Genomic DNA, 22,323 nt, shown 5'->3' with positions numbered 1-22,323 from the left:
GCAGGAAATACAAAGTTCCTCAGATGGGACATTCTTGCCTTGTTTGAAGTCCAGTGTGGAAGACCACTGTGGCTGAAGCACCATGAGAAAAGGTGAAGCTGGTAGGATATGAGATCAGAGAGTAGCAGGAAGCTAGCCAGATCATAAGTGGCCTTATAGGCTGTAGTAAGAACATTGTCTTCATTCTGAATAAGGTGGGAAGTCACTGGAGGATTTTCAGGAGAGGACTAACCTGATTTATGTGAAGCTTAGATGGGTGATGGGCAAAACAGGGATACCAATTACAAGGTTATTGCAACAATCCAGATGAGAGTAACTTAGAACAAGGCAGAGGTAGAAGTGGTGGGAAGTGATTGGATTCTGCAAACAATATATTTTGAAGGTAGAGCCGATAGGAATTATCGGTGTGCTGGGTGTGTGGTAAGCAAGAGAAGAGTCAAAGGTAACTAAGATCTGTGGCGTAAGCAAACTAGAAAATAGAACTGCCATTTACTGAGATAGGGACGACTGAGAAAGAGACAGTGTGGATTGGAACAGAAAGAAAAGAGTTCATTTTTAGTCATGCTAAATTTAAGATGCCTATTTGCTATCCAAAGTAGATGACGTTGAGAAGACAGCTAGACATGAGAGTCTGAGTTCAAGGGACAGGTCTGAGCTAGTGACATAACTTTAAGAGTCATCAATATAGAAAAGGTATTAAAGTCATGAGATTGGATAACATCATATAAGGGGTGAGCATAGGTAAAGGGAAAAAAAAGGACATCTGAAGACTAAGCCCTGGGACACACCTACAGAGAGAGGTCAGCTAACGAGGAAAAACCAACAGAGGCTATTCAAGAGGTGGCCAGTGACAAAGAGGAGAATCAAAAAAGGGTGGTATTCCAAAGCTAAATGAAGTAAGATGCGATGTGTAAGATACGATCATGGAATTGGGTATCAGAGGTAAAACAGAGGCCAAGAACATTGCAAGAGGTCGAGAAACGGGAATATTGGAAGGACTGTCTTTGTGGATATTTCAATCACCAAGAATGCTGACAGTACTCATGTCAGAAACAGTGATAATGAGCCAGGTGTGAAAAATCTTCAAAGTGTGAGGGGAAGCAGGAGCCACCAGAAGTCTACAGAGATCTACAGTGTGGTGGCACCAGCTTCCAAGTCAAGTCAAATAACTGTGACTGTGTTGGATGTTGGTCACATTAGGTTGGCTATTGAGTGCCGAGAGTCAACTACTTTTTAACCTAGAAAAATGGCAATTTCATATGGTTCAACCTAGTATGTGTGAATTGTGGTCAGCTTTAAAAGTTGATATATATCTATTAGTGCTATTTTCTTTCCCAGTTGTAAACTCCTTGAGAGCAGGAATTCGTATTTTATGGCATGTGTATCTTTCATAAACATCTAGTGATCGGCTTGGTACTTTTAGTTGGTCATTTAGTACTTTTCATACATACATTATTACTATAATTGCTATTGCTAACGTCTGTTGTCATTTCAGAATGATAATTCTTCTCCTTATCATTCCAAGTTGAGAAACAATTGAGAAATATATACAGTCATCAGATGGGTATCAATATCAGCTTGATTGCTGATTAAGATGGAACAGAGGAAACAGCTTGGACCTGAGGTCCAGATGTGGGTCCCAACTCTTTCTCCTCTGGGATGAATTCATACAGTCACTTGACAAATGCAAACTGCTTCCCAAGGGCACAGCCAGTTTCTACCATGAAGGGGAATAAACTGAGGGCAGGGTAAGGCTGGAGGGCAGCAGATGCAAATACTCACAGAAGGCACCATTCCTTGACTACCTTCTTTCCACATCTCCCAGAGTCAGCCTTTTGTGATGCTTTCTTCAGAATCTTTGCAGCCATCATGTTAACATAGCATTTAAAAAATTTATTGGAGAGGTGCCAATTTGGGAAGATGTGGTCAAAGGCGGCAACTACTTCCCCTGCCACTTTTGTCATCTAGGGCTTGCGGCAGTGAGCTTACTACTGTGGGCAGGCAGGTCTGAATGAGAGAGCCAGAGAGGCAAGGCCACACATGTGCCGTAACCCTTCCGGCTATTTACTAATTAGGTAAGTCACTCCTCCCCTAAAGAGACATGAATTGAGGGGATTGGAGAGAAAGGTGGAAGTTTTCTACCCAAAATAGCTGATGGTAGATCCAGGTTTTGTGAGGCCTGCAGCTCATACAATTTGGATGGTCCTTTTTAAGGAAAAGAATTACAAGTATAAAATTAGGTAGAAAGCTTGGAAGAGGTACAAGCAAGGAAGGTCTTAAAACTTAAGTGTTATAGCTTTACAATAAATCCCACTCTGGTCTTGATAAGGTAGAAATACCTATTTTAGTGTGTACGTCTGTTAAGATGCTCTCAGGTACAATAAATCAACTTGCAGGCAAACCAACATGACCTAGTGAAAATAGTAAAGAGTAGTGGCTCACGTTAATGAAGAGTTTGGTTTTTCGACAGAATCTGCGATCGGTTGATCTAGCAGCTTAACAATGTCCAAATGACCCAGTTTCTTTCCATCTCTCTCCTCTGTGCTGTCCACAGTATCTATTCATCCTTAGGTGGATCCCTTCAAGTTTACAGCATGCATGCGAGCAGTAATGGGGACTACTAGCTTACTCTTTCCTGCAAGAAGAGAAAAGACAAGTGCCTCAAGCATACAGCAAAAGCCCTGAGCTTCAAACCATGGCATATTGGATTCAAGAGTCCAAATGACTAAGACTGAAGTTAAGCACTGGGGCAAGAGGGCTAGGGTAACCTTAAATGTCAGGCCAACCAGGGCCCACCTCCAGAGGTAAGACTAAGGATAAGGATATGGCTCATCCAAATCACATAATGGAGTGGAATTGAGGTTGGTGAAACACCCACAATATTAAACCAGAGGTTAGCATATAGCATAATTAGTTAGGTGTATTGAATGTTTTCAAGATATTCATTTGATTTACAGTTTCTCCTCCATCTTCATTATTCTCTACCATGAGACTGAAAGCCCCAAGAGGGCAGGGATTAGTTGTTGACTAGTTGCCCAGCACCTAGCGTAAGTGCTCAAAATTTATTCAGAGAATACATGAACTTACCACAAACTTATATGAGAAGCAACTGGTTGGAGCATTATATAGGTAACTATAATGGTTTATGCAAAGTGAAACAATGCAGAAATATGAAGTCAGAACAACAAAAAGATTTAGAGATTATTGGATTTGAGCTCAGTTGACAAGTAATTTCCACGTCAGAACCATATGCCTTATCAAAGACAGTGGAAATGGGATAAATGGTTCTTCAAACTCTAATATGTCAGAGATTCAATTAAGACATCAAAAATGTTCCACAAAGAAACAGAAAGATAAGTTAAAAGGGAAAGATAATTAAAATAATTATTTTATTTCCACATAAGATGCGGAGATAATTGGATTAAATGTGAGCACTAAATTTGTAGGTGTGTAGTGTAATGCCTTGAGCTGAAGGTAATGATTTAACATATTTTTCTACAGAAGGGTAAAATATAAAGCACGTACTCTTAGTGTGATAAATCTACTGGAGAAAGAGAATCATGTAACAATTTTGTGTGACCTCTGATTTTCCATTTTTTACAACTTTTATTCTCCTAAAAAGATGGGCAAAAATCTATTTCTGAAACTCAGATTATATTTTAGAAATACTAAGGCTTTTTTAAAATTAAACAACTCATTGGCAAATACTCTTGTAAATGTTTGTTTTTAGAACTGAAATACCATCTCTGTATTTCTTGATCTTCTTGAACAAATTTTTGAATATCCGGTTTTATAAATCAAGTCATACCTGTTCTGGATAATGTGGTGTTATGTGTGGTAGATTTCATTTAGGGTGGGGTGATTTGATTGCAATGATTTTAAATCAAGTCTCCACCTCAGGAACCTAGGAATGTTAGGTAGATTAGAAAAGGTCCACAGCTTGCCAAGAACTTCAGCTATTCTGATAAACAATTTGATTACTAATGCTGACTCTTATAAACAGGTTATCCAAGTCTTATACTTGATGTTTGCTGTGGAGGTAGTATTTGAACCACCCTTCCCGCCAACACAGTCATTCGTTTGTACATTTAAATACCATTTTCCATTAACATGTCAGTTATGCCGCAAACCATGGCAAAATTTCCTATGGCCACATGTCTTACCTTGGCTTTCTGTACATTTCTAGTATTAAAAAATGGAGTAGTTTTTAAAAAAGGCATGTTTAAGAAAAAAATGCATATAATGGTATAATTTTAGGGTAGTATATTTAAACGTTTAATTTGCCTGAAAATAGAATCAACAGTATATAAAAGACCTTTGAAAGTTAAATGCAAAATTATAAGAAAATTGTGCCTAAGAATATTATGCCAATTGACACAAGTTTTCTGCATAAAGGATCTGAGTTTGCCACAACAACCTGGCTACCACTTAATACCCTTTCATAGAGGAAAAAATGTGTAGTGACATGTTTAAAGTGCCCTCAGTAGTATTTGAGGTAAATGACCTTCAAATCAAATAGCTATTTTATGTACTAAAAGATGGGAATCCTCTACTCTGACAGTTATTTTAAGGTCCAAGATAATTTGACCTATTTACACATTACATATTTGCCCTGAATGAAGCCAGTTCTTTATAATGGCTCCAATGGCCAATATAATCTGCCCTCCCCATCTTACCTCTTCGATTTCATCTACTTCTTTTCTCCTCTTCCTTCTGCTCCACCCACATTGACTTCCTTGCTTTAGCCTAACATGCCAGGCATGTTCTCACAGTTAAGCCTTTGCACCAGCTGCTCCCTGTCTGGAAAACTCTTCCTTAGGCATCCACAAGATTACCTCCTTCACCTCCTTCAGACCTCTGCTCAAAGGTCACTTTCTCAACAATGCCTATCCTATCCGTCATATTTAACATGGTGACTCTCCCACTCTTGATCTCCCTTACTCTGCTTTTTCTCTATAACATCTACTGCCTTCTAACATCTTATATGAATTTTATGAATGATGTTTGCTGTCCATTTCTCATCTAGACTGTAAATCTCCTGAGGGAAGAATGCTGTCTTTTTTTATCTCTGCTTATCCTCAGTGTCTGGAGAAATGCTTGACACATAGTAGGCCGACAGTAAATATATTTTGAAATAATGAATATTTCTATGATCTGCTTGCTTACTGTTTAAGTAGGAACCACTTTAATCATATGACATGTTTCAAAAGTCAAACTTCCTCCTCCTCAAAAAGGAATGCTGTCATCTACCAAAAAAAAAGTTTAGAAAAGAAACCCCTAAACATCAAATTCTCATTTCCTAATCTCCAAGATTATTTTTCTAAGCAATCAATATAAATGAGTAAAATTGCAATTTCACACACACACACACACACACACGAAAAAATAAATATATTAAATGTTGGTGCCAGTATTCACGGTTTTACAAAAACATTTGGAATGTCAAAGAGACTCAATCAGACAATGGAACCCAGAGAGTATGATTTCCTGCTGGACTTTAAAATAACTCATCCTACCAGCGAGAGCTTCCATAGAAGGCACGAATGTCAAGCAAATGCATCTGTAAATGTACTTGTTTTGCAGCTGAAGCTACCCTTCTCCCAGGGTTTGCTCAACTCTGATAACCTAAAGCCCTTCAGTAGGTGAAAACACAGTGAGGAAGGGTGGCAGTTCTGCCTGGTCATTCCACCTGTGTCTAAGCGTAAGTAACCGAAGCCTCAATTCTGTGATTTGTCAGCTCTGCAGTGAAAGCCTAAGTGGGTAATTCTCGGCCTGGGGTAGTCGTGGGGGTTAGGTTATCCCCCCTCTTGGCCCTGACACTAATAACCTCACCCACTTCTGGCATGGTATCCTCGGAGGACTAAGATGGGTAGGGGTCGCGTTTTGGGCGCGCGTTGTGAGACTCTTAAGTTGGGTCCGTTTCGTGGACATTCGGCACCGAGTGGCTTGAGCGCAGACCGTCCTGGGCGGTCTGGTGACGCTGCACAGAAGGCACTAGGCCCGGAGAGGAGCGGGATCTCCCGCCTTCGTGTCAGCGGCGGCCGGAACGTGAGGAGGCCCCCACCTTCAGGATTCCGGGGGCTGCGCAGGGTTGTGCAAAGTTCGGCAGGGCAAGACCGGGGAGAGAAGTTCCTCCACGGCACCCGCGAGGGCGGGACTTTGGCTCGGCCCAACCATTGCCGGCGGGGAGGGGGGTATCTGTCCAACAGCACGGTCCTAACGCGAGCGCTGACTCCCATCCTGCAGGTTCCTCCTGCAGACCTCGCCTCCATCCGGGAAGGCTCCTTGTTCCCTTTCCGCGACACAGAAAAGCCCTGCCCTCACCTTCTCGCCCCGTCTCCTCCACGCTCTGCTCACATCCCCACCTCGCATGGTGCGGTCCTGGTCGCCGGTCACGCGGTGGCGGGGGGCGCGGTCTGCTCTGAGCTCAGGAGGCTCCTCTCGTGGTCCCTGCAAGCGACTTGCTGCGGCGTTGGCGGCTGGAACGATGCTGGGCCGGAGTCTCTTAAACTTCGTCCTCCTGACCGTGGCGGTCTCCTGTGCCACTGCGCAGCACGTGCCGCCGGTGGGTGAGCTCGATCCGAGGGCGCTGAGAGGGGCGCGCCGGGGACGGGGGGAGGGAGGGCACAGGTGCAGGCATGGCGGGCGGGGGTCGGCGTGGAGTGGGGAACACCTGCTCCGGGTCTGTGGTTACCTGCGCAGGAGTGTGGGTGAACCCCACCCCGGACTGACTCAGTACATCAGTAACAAGAAAACCTTTTAGGAAATCCTAATCTCTGCATAATCGTGGTTGTGATTTACACCCCCAAATTTAGGGGATCACTCTTGTTCTACCAGTTCCAGCCTCGTGCATCCGGAACTGTTGAGAGAAAAAGTTCCACTCGACTGGTGTACATAACTCCAGCGACTGCTTGATGACTTTGGCATTCTCTGCCTGGTGTCGAGGTGCTGAGGTTGCAGCTAAGGATCCGAGGGCCCTGGGAAACGCTGAGGCGTCCCCAGGCAAAGCAGTGGGAGCAGCCCAGACAGGCCCCATGTGGTTGCTGTGGCCTTCACCCCGAGTCATGTGAACGCCTGTCCCATGGCTCTTTCCCCATGTGAACGCGTGTCCTGTGGCTCTTTCCCCACAAGGAAGTCCCAGAAACACAGACTTGATAACTGCAAGAGGTAGTGAGGGACCAGCCTGACTCCTTATTTTACAGAAGAGGGAGTAGACTGAGAAGATGTCTAGCCAGCGGTCACACTTTTGTTTACTGAAGCATTTCTAAACTCAAGCCTCTTGACGCCCAGTCTGGTGCTCTTTCATAATTCTCTTCTTTACAAGTAACAAGACTACATTTGTCTTTGCCAACTGATCGGAAAAAGAGGAACTTGTCCGTTTCTGATCTCAGACTTGATCGGAATGATCTTGAATAGCTTAAGCAGAATATTGACAACTGTGGGAGCAAGGTGTGCGTTCTCCTATTCTTTTATTTCTCTAAGGAGAACTGCTTTAAGAATAAAATGGTGGATTAGTATGCATTACAAGTTGATACAATACAAAATAGTTTGCACAGTTGATTTTAATAACAAAACTGCACAGTATGTACATGTAGACAAGGATTGGAAGAGCATAAGGACAAATAAAATTAGTTTGCTTTAGTGTGGGTAGGGAATACTTTTTGATACAAATCAGTGCCCTTCAGCCAAATCCACCAGGAAACACACTTGTAATTGAACAATTATTGCTCTGCGTGAGGGAGAGTGCACACTATGGCTAACTGTGGGGTCTCTTGATAAAGGGCATTAGGAAAAACCCATGTCATGATTAGGATTTTGGTTGTGCGATTTGGAGGTAGGTCTAAGGAATCGAGGGTTTGCTCTAGGTTGAATGCTTTTAGAAAATGGCACAATTCTTAAAAAAAAAAAAAAATTTTTAAAGGCACAATTCTATGATTGGGGAAAGAAGAAACAGTCATTCATTTATCAAGAGAAGGGGATGTTTGATATTTTGTGGGTTGCACAGTACCCCTGTTTTGTCTGTGTTTAGACAGAATCATGAGTGGCCTTGCCTTGTCTAATTTTATCTAGTCTCAGAGTAAGCTTAACTGAGGTAGGTATTCTGTGAGATTGGTTATATCCAACAGGAGAGCAGAAATGGCCTGGCTGTGAATGTCAGACCAACTTGTGATAATATTGAGGTCTAGTTGAAAACCTCAGAGGAGTTTCAGATGTCAGGGGATACATTTTCTTTTTTCTCACTGCTTTACTTTTTTCAAGCAAAAGTATTTTAAAGGATGTTTTTAGAACAAGAAGAATTAACAGTCTCCATGAATTTAATAGTTCTTATCTAGAACAGTGGTTGTCGAAATGTAGTCCAGCTACTGGTGGTGTCAGTTTGGGAAATTGCTTTCACAAGTCTTTAATGAAATGAGAAAAATGAGGGCATAAAATTAAAATTATTAAGTTAGAATGTTAGCTTTTATTTTGATTTTATGGCCTTCCAATTTTTGTTGTTAAAGTGTTCTTTCTTTTATCTGTGTGGGTTTTTGTGTTGTTTTAACATTTCCACTTGGGAGAATAAAAATTTGGACTCCCCGGTGCTGGGCCCCTCTTAATTTTTTTACTGATCTGGAAAATTCTGGGAGCCATTGGCTGAAAGGATTGTTGATTCCTCACAGAAATTTAGTGATCTCAATCTCTGACAAGAATAAGCAGTTTTTCACTTTGAATCATTTAATATGATAAATTGTTTGTAACCACACAGTAACAAAAGATATTTCAAAACTACTTCCAATAAATGAATAATGAGGCCTGGCTTTAAATTACAAACAAAAGTCATTTGATATGGAATGTCTGTGGGTTTTGTTTTATTTTGTTTTTGAGGCTTTTCAGAATATGGCATATTTTAAGATCTTCCTGAGTCATTCTTTACTATTGATTCTATTAAAAAAAAAAACCTATTAAGAGATGGTGGTTATGAGAGTGGTGCAAGAAAAGTTTGGAGGACACCTGGAGATGGTGTCATCCAGGGCGCTGTAGATCTTGTTAAGGATTTTGAAGTCTGTCCTGAAAACACTGGGAAGCCATTGGATGGTTTTAAACAAGATGTGACAAGATAAATTTTTCACTTTGAAAAGATCACTTTGGATTGGAAGGGAGCAAGCGTGGATGTAAGGACAGTAATCCAGGGGAGAAAACAGGGTGACTCCCAGGACGGTGATGCCAGTGGAGAAGGAGAATAGTGGATGGTTCTAGAGAAAACTAGGTAGAATGAGCAGAGCGAAGGATTGCATGAGGATGAGAGATAGGCACCTTTCTGAGGTGCTCAGCTGGGCGAATGGTGGCATCACTACCAGGGACTACGTGGAGGGAAGAGTTTGGGGGTGGAAGATTGAAGAGCATTTTCATTCTGGTTATGTTGAATTTCAGGTGGCATCGAGATATCCAGCAGGCCTTTGGGACTGGAGCTGAGAAGAAAGATATTTGGAGTCTTAGGCATATTATTTGAAGCCATTGCAGCAGGTGAACATTGATCAGATAGAGGATATAGGAAGAGAACAAAACAAGAGGCCGAGGCAAAGGCCAAGGGACCCACACATGAATGTGTCAGTCGGGTAGAGAACTGACAAAGCTGCAGCCAGAATGGGAGAGTGAGTATTGCGGAAGCTCAGAGAGAGTAGGACAGGTTACTTATGTTGAATGCCATTGAGATGTCAAGTGTCAGTTGTGCTTGGCAGCTGGAGGGCCTTCGTCACCTTGGCCAGAGCAGTGTTGGGGGCAGATAATAGATTGCAGTAGGCTGAGGAGTGATCAGAAGGAAAGGAATCAGAGCGGAAGAGATGACTGATCTCAGAAATAAATCTGAGCAGATTTCTAAAATGTGAAAATGAAACGTAATGGCTCAGTAATTAATTGCTGAATTGAACTTATGTTTATATATCATCTTCTCATATGAGTAGTAGCATTGCTAATATTTGCTACTAAATCAGCTTTTAGCAATGATTTCCACAAAGTTTCCCAAAATCACATAAACCCGATCTGGCCTGCCCACTTTTATTATAGTGCATCTGCTTTTCCCTAGTTCTCCAAAGGAAGGAACACACAAGTATAATCTGTTCACTAAGTCAACACATTTTGCATGCCTACTGTGTGTGAGACTCCGTTCCAGATGCTGGGAATGGGTCGATGAACAGTGTAGAAAGGTCCCTGCCCTCATGTAAGGTTTATTCACATTCCTTTTACCTAAATATTCCTAGTTTAATAGGGTGCCACCCCATCAAAGGTCAGCAAACAAATGAAAAACTTTGCATGCTGAATTGAATTTGTTATATTTACAAGAAACATGCCCTTTCTTAGTATTCAGTAGGTGTGTATCTACTCTGTTATACATAGAGAACATTTTAAGAAAAATATTATTTCTAAAATAGTTGTTGAATTAAAGGATTGAATTAAAATTGTTAGAATTGTTCAGCTTCTTTTCTGATGGTATAAACACTAGTGTGTGCTATGTGATTTCTTTAAATGATCTATCATTGCTTTTTTCGTAGTGTGTGAATATGACAAGCACACAGGGTTTTCTGAACTTCTCGTAGTCTCTTCATTGAGGTTCTCACTAATTCTGCAGGCCTCATATTTAAGGAGCTGTGTGAGTTATGTCATTTCTTTTAGGTGTGTAGCATTCACGTCATGAATGAAAGAATTTTCACTTTATATATTACTTTACTAAATATAGTATGTCCAGTAGCTCTATAATTACTTTTTCTTAATGAGTGGGGAAGACATAAAGACTGATTAACTTCAAAGAGGTTCAAGTTCCTATCAAATAACCAGAATAACTAGAGAATTCACTGACCCAGAAACTGTTTACAAAATGTTTTACAGAGATTTTTCACCACTTCCTCTGGCCATAGGAAGCAAAAATGAGAGAGACCATGTGAGAAAGAGTAATTGAGATCCTAAGTTGGTTCTGTTTATTCCCGCGGTGGAGTAGCACAGTATACCAAGCACACTACATAATATTCCTATCCTGTCATCTATTTATAATCTTTACCTCTTATCTATTTAAATGTTTACTTATCTTGATAAGGTTATCTATTATTAAATTAAAACCAGGTGCAGTTAAATTTGGAGACAGTAAGAAATTTTAAATAACAAATGAGCTTATTGTAATTATTTCAAGTCTATACATAGATTTTCATGCTGTTTTTCCTTATAGGAGTCTCCCTTTTAGATGAGGATGTAGCTGTCTCCACTCTAGCCCCAAATCTAACCTGTTTAAAATGACTTCTTTACTTTTCGCTCTTACAGCCAGATATCAGTAGATATCATGTCTATATAATTCATGTTTATATATTGCTGCCGGTGTTATCATAGTAAAATGTCTTGTGGACCTTAGACTCCTACATGTGTGACAGCTAGGTTGCGTTCTTACCTCTGGGGCATGTTGCATTCTCTCCTAAGACATGACAGAGCACTTTCAACTTTCCTCACAGTTGTCTTGTAAAAAATAAATAGATTCTAGTAATCATCAAAAGCCCTGAAGGAAGTACAGATTCTTGTTAGGAATTCAGCTGAGGCAGTAGTTTTATTGTTATCTCTGTGGGAAGCTGAGAGAGAGCAGGGAAAGCTGGAACTGGAGCTCTAGAAACTGGGTCTGTCATCCGCTGTGTAACCCTCTAATCACTAATGGAGCTGGGCTTTGCATCCATAACATGACCCTAAAGTTCCTGATAACTTGTGTCAAATGAAGTGAAAAAGGGTCTGGAGGCTTGAGCTAGAAATAAATGATAAAGATTTATTTAAAAATCTTAGGGTTTGTAAACCGTAAACTCTAGGCAATACCCAGTGTTCCAAAGAAGAAAGAAAAACTGAAAGTTCTTATAGTAAAAAGTATATTCTTGAGAAGAATCAGCCTGTATTTTTAGCCTCTGAATTGGTCTGAGATGGTGATCTTCTAGATGACTGGTGATCTGAATACATATATATTCTTTCCTTAGCCATTCAGGGGGGTAATCAGAGGGGTTTTCTGGAGGTTTGATGTATATCCAAGCATTGACACAACTGGAAAATTCGAAAATTTAAGTCCCCAGGCTGGTTAAAACAAGAACAGAATTGTTTCTTCATGCCTGAACCTACTTGATTGTAGTAACTCATTAGTTTGACAATAGTGACGCCATTTTATTTCTTCACTCTATTCCTCACTTGAAATTTGGAAAAAGGGCATTTGGATTTTTGTGTATCAAATCCAAAACAAACCAAAAGTTCTGATATTTAGAAGAATCTTACGGTGAATAAGTTAGAATGAAGTAAAAGTTGAATTTCTAAAGTTAATAATGGCTCTTATTAAATTATGGGTTTGGAAAATCAGTAGTTGTAAATTAAGACTTTCTTAGGTACACTTCTTTTTGGTGTCCATTTCCAACTTTACTAAACAAGGACTAGTTAATTTAGAGTATGTTGCCTCCATTGCAGTTATATGTTGTTACTTACAAATAATTTTAGATAATGGCAGTTAAAAACACATTTAAAAAATGTCAGAAAATCACTGTCTGAAAATCTTCCACATAATGTAAATGAAGTCATGTGACTTTAAATTTTAATATTTTAAAATTTGTAGCAAAGTGTAATAGTTAAAGAAAATGAAATAATATAGACTGGCTTGTGATGAAAACCAACATTCTCCTGCTTCATTCCTTCTACTCCATCCTCCTTCTCTAGAAACAAACATTTTTCACTGTTTGTACTCGGGTGATATTTAACCAGAATCTAACTCTAGTTGTTGGCAGCTCAGTCTGGTTTGATTAATGGTTGCCCATGTCATATTGGGTGCTGAAAGTTTTTATTATACTGTCATCCCCTGGGTATCTTTATTAATGTTGCTACTCATAATGTGTTTGTGCTGAATTTTTCTTTTTTTCTTTTTTTTTTAACAATTTTATTGAAATTTTTCTTTTTTTTTTTTAACAATTTTATTGAAATATAATTCATATACAATTCACCCACTAAAATTACATATTTAGTGGCTTCAGAATATTTATAGAGTTACACCACCATCACTACAATAAATTGGAGAACATTTTCATCACCACCCAAAAAGCCCTTATCCTGAAACCTACCCCTCAGCCCTAGGTAACCACTAATATTCTTTCTGTCTCTATAGATTTGCCTATACTGGACATTTTAGATAAAGGGGATTTTACAGTCAGTCCCTGGTCCTTTGTGACTGGCTTCTTTCACTTAGCATGATGTTTTCAAGGTTCATCCACATTGTAGTATGTTTTAGTACTTCATTCCTTTTTATGACTAATATTCCATTGTATGGCTACATCACAATTTATTCATCCATTCATCAGTTAATGGAAATTTTGGTTGTTTCCAATTTTGGCTGTTGTGAGTAATGCTGTTACGAATTTTTGTGCACAATTTTTTGTGTGCAAATATGTTTTCATATCTCTTAGGCTTATACCTAGGGATGGAATTGCTGGGTCACATGATAACTATATTTAACTGTTTGAGGAACTGCCAGACTGTTTTCCAAAGCAGCTGTGCTATTTCACATTCCCGCTAGCAGCGTATGAGGATTGCAATTTCTCTACATTCACGCCAGCACTTGTTTTATTATTGTTATTGCCATCCTGGTGGGCGTGAAGTGGTATCTCATTGTGGTTTTGATTTGCATTTCTCTCCTGGCAAATGATGTTTCTAGTTGCTGCTTTTCATGTACTTATTAGCTTAACATCTTTGGAGAAATGTCTCTCCAGATCCTTTGCCTATTTTTTAATTGAGTTGTACGATTTTTATATATTCTAAATACAAGTCTCATCAAATATATGATATGTAATTGGCATAAATGTGAGGGTTCATTTCTGGACCCTCATTTGTATTTCATTGATTTATGTCTACCTTTATGCTTATACTGCTCTGTCTTAATTATTGTAGCTTTGATAGTAAGTTTTAAAATCAGGAAGTGTTAGTCTTCCAAATCTGCTATTCTTTTTCAAGATTGTTTTGGCTGTTCTGGGTTCCTTGAATTTACATATGAATTTTAGGGTCATTTGTCTATTTCTGCAAGAGAACCAGCTAGTATTTTGTTAGGTATTGCATCGAATTTGTAGTTCAGTTTAGAGAGTACTGCCATCTTAACAGTATTAAGTCTTCCGATGTATGAATGTTTATGTCTTTCCATTTATTTAGGTCTTTAATTTTTTTCTTCAGTGTTTTGTAGTTTTCAGTGTACAAGTGTTGCACATCTTCAGTTAAATTTATTCATGCATATTTTATTCTTTTGATGCTATTATAAGTGAAATTGTTTTCTTAATTTCATTTTCAGTTTGCTTATTGCGACTGTATAGAAATATAATTGATTTTTGTACATTGATCTTGTATCCTTCAACCTTGCTGAACTCATTTATTCGTTTTTAAAAGTTTTTAGTGGATTCCTTAGGATTTTCTATATGAGATTATGTCATCTGAAAATGAGAGAGACAGTTTTACTTCTTTTCCAATTTGGATGCTTTTTGTTTAATTTTCCTGACTAATTGCCCTGGCTAGATACTTCAGCACAATATTGAAGCAGTGAAAGTAGACATCCTTGATCCCTCTACCTTTCTCTCCATTTTCTTCTTCCATTCTATATATTTTACTATTGCTTAGTAAACATTAATAACATAATTATAACTATAATCAAGTTGCTCATGTTTCGTCTGTATGTCTCCTTTTAAAAGATAAAAACAGTAAACAGTGTTTAAAGAAGTAGATTTGTAAATAGAGGTCATTGCTCAGTGTACTATGATTACATTTCCTTTTCTATAAGTCTAAAGCCAAAACTAATGGCACTGAATGAATATTCAAATATATTCTCTATCAAATACTCATATTCGTGCCACATTTTAGTTTGCTTTATATTTATATCATGCGTTTTCTATACAGATTTTTTTCCCTTGGAGTTTCTAATTGCTTTCTTTTCTTTTTATCTCAATAGAAGAAACCAAACCTATGCCACCATCACTATATCTTGTATATTTTTCAGCTTCTGACTTATTTTCTCAACATTTTTGACATCTATTCTTCTTGAAACCTACTGAATTCCTGTTCTAGTTGAGACTGTTCTCTAGTTGGGACCATACTTTTCTAATGACTACAGTTTACCCCATAGTTTCTGATTTTTTTTCTTTTGTTCTTACATTCTGTGCTCTGGCTCACAGTAGCAGTTATTTTGGAAAGTAAGAATAATACATGAGGATGAAAAGAGAATTAAATGAGGGGCCAATAAACAGAAAATCGCCCCCATCCTGACCTCTGCATACAGAACTGTGTATGGCATTATTGCTGGGCAAAAAACTAAACACACAGTCTCTCTCCTCCTCTCTTTCTCTCTCTCTCTGGGTTTTCCTCTGAAAGGGTTTCATTACCTCAAAGGGTTTTCTTCTGAAGAAACTGAATAAATAGTCTAGCAAGACCAAAGGCCGCTTGTATGGGTGTTGGTACTCTAGAGCAGTGTTTGGAAACTGCAGCCAGCAGGCCAGATCCAGTCTGCACCTGTTTTTGTCAGTCCTGTGAGCTAAAATGGTTTTCACATTTCTAAAAAGTTAGGGGGGGGAATCAAAAGAAGATTAATATTTTGTGCCATGTAAAAAGTATATGAAATTCACACGTCAGTGCCCATAAAGAGATTTGTGTTGGAACACAGCCACACTTGTCCATTTGCTTATTGTTTGTGGCTACTTTAGGACCACCATCTTTGAGTTGTTTCAAGAGAGCCTGTATACGGTGCACTCACGGCTTTTCACTGCTGCTCGGGCACTTCAGATAACAACATTTTAAGTGCCACATGTATCAATATACTGTGTTACTTTACTCTTTAAAAAAAATTACTGGTGCAAACCTATCATATCAAAATGTGAAAATGTTCTCATGAGGCAAAGTGAAGTATGGATTATCTTGTTACTGATTTAGATGGCAAAGCATTGTTTATTATGCAGTGACACTAGAATTGTGGTAAAAGAAGACAATAAATGTGACATTACAAGATGCCTATCATAGATCCCCATCACAATATTCCCAAATCATAGGAAAAAAGTGATCAGAAAAAGAAGAAAATGTAAAGCAGAGTGTCTCATCACAGCAGAATTTATCTACAAATTTTAAAAAAGTAAAATGAGGCTGCAACCAAAGTAAGTCTCCAAGGAGCTCATTGGTTAGCAAAGGGGGGAAAGCCACTTTCCAGTGATGACTTAAAATTGAATTTGATTGCAGCAGCAGAAGAAATGTGTCCTGAGAACATTTGTCTACACTATTAGCCTGTAGATGAGAACAGTTGCCCAGGACATTGGCGCCAATATTAATATCAACTAAAGAACAAGGCAAACGATTCCCAGCTGTTTTTCTTGGCTTTTGAAGTTACTGATCAGTTATTGATACTTATTAGAGCATCAACACCAAGTTTAAGAGTAAAGAATTAGTCTCTATGAATAATCTGTATGAAGCAACTACAGGCAAGGATGTTTTCAAAGAAGTTGAGAATTCAGTCATTTAGTAAGACCTAAAGTAGACTCTGCTATGATGTGCAACTGACAGTTGTTACACATATAGAGATATATATGTGGAGCAAAAAAAAGGCTTAGTTGGACAAATGTACAGAACTTGGGAAAATGCACGATGTTTAAAGCTTATTATTATAGTATCGATTGCAGGTATTTTATGGAAAATACTTGAGTCTGTCATGTGTTATTGAACTAGTAATGTCAACAGTGAACTTCTTTTGCTCTCATAGACTTAACCATCATCATTGCTGTGAATTTTTGTAAGCAATAGATGCTGAATCCCCTCCCACACAGCAGTTAGATAGGTTAGCAGCACTAAAGGTTTACTGTGATTTTTGAGCCCAGGGCTGAGACTGAAATTTTTCTAAACAAGAAGAACCACCCTCAACCACTATTATTGAACATTGAGTGGCTTTGGAAATTAGCTTTTGCTAAGTTGATACTGAATTGTCAAATTAATATTTAATATGTAATACTTTATATTGTAATGATTTACACAGTATATAATTTAAATTCTAATGATTGACAATTTGATACTTGATACTATTACTTAATAAAACCAACCTAAAATTACAAGGCAAAACAACACTTATGTGAGAAATTTATACTGTAGAAAGTTATTTTGACAATTAGTGTTTGTGTCACATGTAATGTCAAGCTACTTTATACACTTCCCATGCTATTAAAAGTTAAAACAAGATGTAAGAGCTCCATTGTCACACAAATTTGCTGTCTGGTTCATCCATTGCCTCAGCAGTGGCCTCAATGTTGGGGGCCATCCTTACCTCAAGGAGCACAGAGTTTGGTAGTGCAGAGAGACACAAACAAATAATTATAATGCAATGTCATAAATATGGTAATGGAGATGTGTACAAATGCTGTGGGTGTATAGAGGAGGAGATGACTATTTTCATATGGTAAGTAGATGAAGACGTCACAAAAAAAGGCAGCATTTGAACTGGATCTTAGAAATTAAAGCCTAGAGTTCACCATGTAGAGAATGGGCATTCTAGGCAGTGGGAACAGAACATGCGTAGGCATGCAAGGATGAGAGATCATAGGATATGTTTGTGTGTGGTTATACATAATAGGGGGAGTGGCAGGGATGGTAAATTATGGCCAGATTATGAAGAGCACTGGATAGTGTGCCCTGAAAATCTGGTTTGGGATACACATCTCTATTGCAAGAGAGTTAGCTCATAAATTCAAGGGACGTCACATCCTATCAAGTAATTTAATGACAAATCAACCTATTTAACACAAACATTTTCCATCTGCTTTCCTACATGTCCTCTTCACTCAATATATTTGCAGTAGAGAAGCCTAATTACAACACCAGGAACTAGTGCAAATTGAATTGAGATTGAAAATGCACTTAAGTTTGAGATTTTAGAAATTTTTGTGGGAGGAGAAAACTTTTAAGAGGTATTGAAATGGTCTAAAAGGGCAAATCATTACTTGATTTTGTCGTCACAAACTTTAACTGTTTCTGAAAATTGCCTATTCAGTTTGTTATTTTCTGAAATTTTACGTTTTCTTTGTTTTTTAGTGGACGGAGGACTGCAGAAAATCAACCTACCCTCCTTCTGGACCAACGTGAGTAACCATCAAATGATCAAAACTCAGTTTAACCTTTGGGGAGATTTTTTCCTATGTAATGATCTCATAAAAATAACGATAGTGAGTAAAAACTTGTCATGCCCTGTATCCTAAGAAAGACAAAAATTTTTCTCCCTCAGGTTTGTGTATTATGCATTTGACTAAGACCCTGGACAAATATGAAAGTACCCCATGTTTAAAATGTCTATTTCTAGCCTGTCAAAATAGAAAAGAAAAGAAGATTTCTATTCTCCACTAAATTCTTCTACCAGTAAGCACTGTACTCATCCTGACAAATGCAGAGCTGACCTGTGTTTTTCTGTGGTGGCTGAGTATCAACTACCAGATTAGGTTGAAATAAAAAAGTCCAGGGTCTTATATGTGAAACATTCAAGAAATAAACCCTGGCATGATAATCAAAGCTATCGGGAAAAGCAGGATTGGAAAACATAAGAGAAGGGCCAATATCATGTTTTAGTGTATTTAACATTTAATAGTTTTAGTCTAGGTGTATGTATATGACCTTTTCAAATCCTTTGTGGCTACATAGCTCTGTGAGAAAGACTTAAGAATAGCCCACCAGCCCAGAGGGTACCAGGATGTAGAAAGAAGGAAAAGGTATAAGGAAGGGTAATCTTTTTGGCCCTGCTCTTCCCTCCCGCTCATAGTAGCCTGTTGGGGGTAGGGGAAGGCAGAGTGCAATTCTAACCAGTGATATCAAGATGACATTTGGTTTTTGTAGTGCTCCAATTACATATTTTGTACTGCACTTGCCTAAATTATGTGTCCTGGACAGCCTCTGTTCCAGATACAGTAAAACTAGAATAAATTGAATTCTTTTGATTTACTTACCTTTCTAAAGAAAGAGGCAAATATTTGGCAGGAAGTGATTTTGAAGAAATCGATGTCTGTGTTATTCTAAAGCCCGCGCACTTTCCAGCCTTCTCTCTAATGGCTTGCTCTCTCGAGGTCCTTTCTGTCACCACTGGCACCATATTAGTCTCTAGTGCCTTGTTGATTGTGTGAATCTCTTGGCTGGTCTCACTGCCCAATTCATGGAATATTTAATGAGTACCTTCCACGTTTAGGCTTTTTTCCTACTCTCTTTTATGTGCATTTTATGTGTCTTATGAATTGATTGCCCAGCAAATCTTCCCTACTTTCTTTTAACTGGTTCCAAATTGCCGAATGTGTGTGTGTACATACAAGTGTATATACACACACATATACAAATAAACACATTTTTCTGATACATCTACATTATATAAGTATTTTTCATATAATGGTATGTAAAAAATGGTATTTCTGCTGGACTCCTTCCTACCTCGCTAGTCGGTTCCCAACCCAGAACTCCTCAACTCCGCTCTGATCCTTCTCTTCTCTGAACTACACATGGATCTCGAGATGTGGAAGAAAAGTGTGGTGTTCATATACCTTTGATTGACAACCAATCCTCCTGTACCTTTCAGGTCATCCTTTTTAATCAAGTGTGTAGATTCTGGAGGTATGCCTGGGCAACCATGAGGCAGGAAAGAAACACCTGTTTATCCAGCTTGACCAGTCACTTCAGTGCTGGCGGTCAAGGGACTGGCACCAGAGCACCCCTGAACCCATCTGTATCCCATTAGCATTTCTTTTCTACTGCTCACTGGTGCTCAGCATCTGCTCTGTTATTTGTATAGGTGTGTGTGTCACTTGGATTAGTTTCCAAACCCCCTGGGGAGCCAAGTGGGTCCAGTCAGTGCTTAATGTTGATTATGAGCTGGGCACAGCAGATGCTAAGTCTCAAAAACAATGTCATGTTAAGTGTTTATTGTAAAGTAGGAAAATATTCTATAGAAATTACTATTGATTGAATACCAGTCCTGCTAAGTAGTGTTTGCATATTTCACTCAGTAATCCTCACTGCCCTCATAAGGTAGATACTGTGTATTTGTCTAGGAAATTGAGGTGCAGATGTTCAATACTGAGATATTTTATAAAAATGTTTAATGTGAAGTATGGGATCATGGCTGAGGGTTAGTTATTAAGATAATTTTGTTAATCAGATTAACAGTTCTTTCAAAGAATTCTGATTAGTGGAGGCTTTATTATAGAGAGGTTTCTTGGGTCTCCCCATCCTTACTTAATTTAATCCTCTGCTCTAATGAGTTCATTTCCTTTCTATTTCTTTTTTGGTGTCCTTGAGCCTACTGAGGCTGTGCACTGAAAAAGAATCAGGAATTTAGGGCAGATCTAGGGCCCTGGTTTGGGTTGTATTGATTGTTATGAGGGGAGGAGCGGCTGATTGGAGTTCAGGTAGAGCACATGTCATATGACAGAGCCACCTATGTGCACAGCTTCAAGAGGCCACTCATTTATTATTGCTGTTAGACACAAATGCAAATGCACACTGGCGGGGAGGGGAGGCGGTCAGTAGCACCTGCTACTGAAAATCATTACTGAATCGTGGGACAGAATTTTACATGTTAAATTATGATCGGTCAGAAACTGAATTTGTCTTTATGTAAAGTTTTTTCTAGGAGTTAAGTACTGTAGTATTTAATATAGATATCAGCTACTAGGGAACTGGCATTTTGAAAATGCTTTGAGAAGGAAAAAAAAATTCATTCATTGTGATTTTGTTTAAATGTATATTTCCAAAATTAAGTGTGTTTTCCTTTTCAGTCTGAATCATAACCCAAGTGGCTGCTGGTTAACAGTTTCATAAAACTTTATACATACACCCAGGACCCAAGCTCAGTGGCATTATTTAGAGAATCAAATAATTATTCATGACAATAGATATATAAATAGGACCACAACTCATGACTTTTAGGAACTAACCTGTCTCTGCTGTAGATGTAAGTCTGGATAATATTTTAATTTAACAGCCTGGTAACGTCGTCCCATACATCAGAATACATACACCTTATGCTTCTCTGGAGCACAGCAGTAATGGAGCAAATGCTGCCTATTTTCAGGAATAGTTTTAAGCTGTTAAGTCACTGAATGGCACACCCTTAGAGGCTATTTTAGTTTAGTAACAAGTGCCAGAAGATAATGTTTCCATAGTGACAGAAATGTTGTAAAGTTCATCTACCAGAAATAAGGCCCAGGTCCGCTGATAAGAGAAGGGCGTGGGTGTTGCTGTCTCCTCCTAGCAGAAATGGCTGCATGTAAGTTGATGAGTAGGGAGTTAGGAAATGGGTATGATCAAACAGTGCTTTGGCTTGGACATACTACAGAAGAATGAGAAGAGAGGAAGGATAGTAGGAACGGTAAGATGGCTGAGTGACTAGTGAAGGTTCTTGAAACCAGCCATGGGAAGCTAATACATGCTGTCATTTTGGGCTCTTAAAGGTGACCTTACTGAAGCCAACACTAGAGACAATGATTTGGCAATAGTGTTGGACTGTCTAAGAGGGAATTCTGACTGGGAAACCAATTAAAGAAGTCCCCAAGCTTAGAGAATAGGAGGGGGAAAAAAAGGCAGGTATTTCCTAGTGGTGATATTCAGGTTATACTTGAGAGCCAAAACTTATTCTTTCTCATATCACCAGTTTACACTAACCTCGCAGAATGTATAATTCTCTTCTAAGATTTCTGAAACTTCTTATGATTATATATACAGCATAGCACAGAAGCACCAGAAAATGAGCTTTTGGAATTTTGATTTGAGTACTAACTTCTGTATTGTTATTAAGAATATGTCTATAACATATCCAGATGGATATAATGATCTCACCTCCATCAGAAAAATGCTTGTAACATTGCAAGATGATACACCTCTCATTACAGCTACAGGGGTCCAGTTCCGTGGTACACCATAAATCTTGATTTACCGCCCTACAAGAGATGGCAAGAATTGATCACTGAAAAGGCACCAGCGGTATGCTATGATTCTTTTGTGTGTGTGTTTTTTTTTAAAGGAGGGCGCAGCTCACAGTGGCCCATGCAGGGATCGAACCAGCAACCTTGGTGTTATCAGCACCATGCTCCAACCAACTGAGCTAACCGGCCACCCCGCTATGATTCTTAAATTTCCTATTTCTGACATTACTGAATATAATTGCATTTATAAATGTACATTTCATGAAATTACACACCAAGTATTTTAAGAATGGACTTTGGATACTTTTCTGTCATTTACAATAAATGATAATAGATGAAAAGATGTCATTCCTCTGTAGTTTGCTCTTTCGCTAGCCTTTGACTTTGT

General features: G+C 38.8%; 1 protein-coding gene across 1 annotated transcript in view; it reads left to right on the top strand.

Moving 5' to 3' along the window:
* The first annotated feature begins 6,215 nt into the window (after positions 1 to 6,215).
* Positions 6,216 to 22,323, top strand: part of ASAH1 (N-acylsphingosine amidohydrolase 1) — a 30,992-nt gene continuing 14,884 nt past the window's right edge. The window contains exons 1-3 of the mRNA XM_019738009.2: positions 6,216 to 6,565; positions 18,073 to 18,119; positions 21,903 to 21,993. Coding sequence (XP_019593568.2) covers positions 6,371 to 6,565; positions 18,073 to 18,119; positions 21,903 to 21,993 — 333 coding nt within the window. The 5' untranslated portion in view covers positions 6,216 to 6,370. The remainder of the gene's footprint in view (positions 6,566 to 18,072; positions 18,120 to 21,902; positions 21,994 to 22,323) is intronic.

This window comes from Rhinolophus sinicus, linkage group LG04, assembly GCF_036562045.2.
Source record: "Rhinolophus sinicus isolate RSC01 linkage group LG04, ASM3656204v1, whole genome shotgun sequence".
In the NCBI taxonomy this organism is placed as follows: domain Eukaryota; kingdom Metazoa; phylum Chordata; class Mammalia; order Chiroptera; family Rhinolophidae; genus Rhinolophus; species Rhinolophus sinicus.
Note: the sequence above shows the minus strand (reverse complement) of the source record. Positions and strands in the feature narration are given on the sequence as shown.